This window comes from Colobus angolensis, unplaced genomic scaffold, assembly GCF_000951035.1.
Source record: "Colobus angolensis palliatus isolate OR3802 unplaced genomic scaffold, Cang.pa_1.0 Scaffold8848, whole genome shotgun sequence".
NCBI lineage: Eukaryota > Metazoa > Chordata > Mammalia > Primates > Cercopithecidae > Colobus > Colobus angolensis.
In genome coordinates this window covers 1-2,059 of record NW_012122763.1, presented here as the reverse complement: position 1 = coordinate 2,059, position 2,059 = coordinate 1, and the positions used below count along the sequence as shown (strand labels likewise).

Genomic DNA, 2,059 nt, shown 5'->3' with positions numbered 1-2,059 from the left:
TTGATGTGTTGGACAGACATATAGATCCCTCTGGAAAGTTGCACAGCCACAGACTTCTCAGCACAGAGTGGGGACTGCCTTCCATTGTGAAGTCTGTAAGTGTGTCTTTATTCCTGGAGAAATGTGACTGCTGTTGAGAAGTTTTCTAAACCGCATTATACTTTCAAGTAGGTTGTGGGAGCCGATTCTGAATGTCATTTTTTTGCATCCGTTCAAGTTGTATTATAATAAACTTGAATTATGAGTGTATAATGAATTGGAAATATTATTACAGTCTTCATGAAGGCACCCGATAAAATTTTCTTAAGGAAGCCAGCTAATGCTGTGTAATCTGAAAGGAGTTATATTCTGCTTTTGCCAGCAACTTGAGACCAATACTAAGGTTTGGCAGTAATGGTCTGGTCATAATTGTTAGGAGACAGTTCTGTGGTCAGTGGTGGGTTGTGTACATTAAGGAGTATGTTCTCGGACTTGTAATTGCCACATTTGTTCCAAGGTCTGGAATTCCTTCCTGTACATTTAGAAAATTCTATTCCCTTAAGAATGAACAGGCTTTAGTGAGCAGATTTTACCAGGAAGAAACTAGAATGCCAGTTTACCATAATGTGAGGAAACTGGTATAGTAAGTGGATCCAGGTTTCTTCAGAGGGTCTCTTTATGGAGAGTAGGTTCACCAAGAAAACTAAAGTACACGTTTTCAATAGGAATGTGCTTACTGCCTCCTTTATGCAAACCATAGTGCAGACACAGAAATGAGCAGAGCTGGGGGTGGGCTTAGGGCCACAGCACAGGGAGTGACAGTGGACACCGATGTGTGATCCTCCATCGTGAGAAAGCTGTTTTTCTGTCTGAAGAATGAAGCTGAGGTGCCCCCTCCCTTGGGCTGTTCTAGGATGATACTGACAGATGCCTTTGAGTTCTCCTTTTTCTAGCTGCCATGTTGCCCCAAACCTGATTTCCATATTTCAGCCTCAGCGCTGCACTGTCGCATTGCGGCAGATTCAGCGTGGTGCCTCACGTTGCAGACATTCTCAGTGGGCTGGTTTCCAGTTGCCCCTGGGAAAAGTTTTTGTGTCTGGCAGTCTCCTCTCATCCACGATATGTGAGTAGGCCTCCTTTCTGACCTTTGTTTCCTCTCGTTTTTAGGAAGCAGATTTTTGGTTCAAAATATTGTAACACATTTTTTCCTTCAAATAAAATATTGGTACACTTGGTAAAAAATTCTTCCTCCTCTGATTCCTAATTCTGAATGTTTTACTTAGCTTATTGGTGCAGCAAGAACGAAAACATATGTGCAAGAACATTCTGTAGTTGATCCTGTAGAGAAAACAATGGAACTTAAATCTACTAATGTAAGTCTTGGCTTCCTTTTGTTTCATTTCTAACTGTCTGGCTGAGTTCTTTGTCTCTCTCCTAGTTGCCATAGAAGTGAGTGCATGTTCATGGTGTGTGGTTCAGAGAATCCCTGCTTATGTGCTGGCCTGACTTGGCCCTGGGTGTCGCTTCCTTACCCTTCCTGATCTCATGATCCGGCCCATCTCTAAGGGGATGGCACTCAATAAAATGAGTTTGGGATTATGTGTATTATCATTATTATACTTTATTTCCTCAACTTTTTAAATAAAAAGTAGACAGTGAATAGTTTATGCAATAATAGCAGCGATTTGTTTGTTGTTTTATATGTTTAGTAAGATTTTGGCTTGTGTGTTGATTTTGGCAACATTTTGAATCTTCAGTTCCAAAATGATTTGACCTTTTTTTTTTTTTTTCATTCTGTAGATTTCATTTACAAACATGGTTTCAGTAGATGAGAGACTTATATACAAACCACATCCTCAGGATCCAGACAAGTGAGTAAAAAATATTTTAACAAATGTATTGTAAAGGGTGTTTAAGTTTTTTTTATCAAGTTTTTTGAAAATGAAAGCTGGATCATCTGAATCTGTGAATATGTTTTGTTACAGAACTGTTTTGACTCAAGAAGCCATAATCACCGTGAAAGGCGTTAGCCTCAGCAGTTACCTTGAAGGATTGATGGCAAGTACGATATCCTCAAACG

At 39.8% G+C, this 2,059-nt stretch overlaps 1 protein-coding gene across 1 annotated transcript; it reads left to right on the top strand.

Annotated features, from left to right (window-relative positions):
- Positions 1–5: 5 nt before the first annotated feature.
- On the top strand, positions 6–2,055 carry LOC105503873 (protein slowmo homolog 2-like; the record flags this gene model as incomplete). The annotated part of the gene is made up of 4 exons (XM_011930973.1): positions 6–95; positions 1,263–1,352; positions 1,780–1,850; positions 1,965–2,055. Coding segments are annotated over 4 exons (342 nt in total), but the record flags the coding sequence as incomplete, so codon positions are not given.
- Between the last annotated feature and the right edge of the window lie 4 nt (positions 2,056–2,059).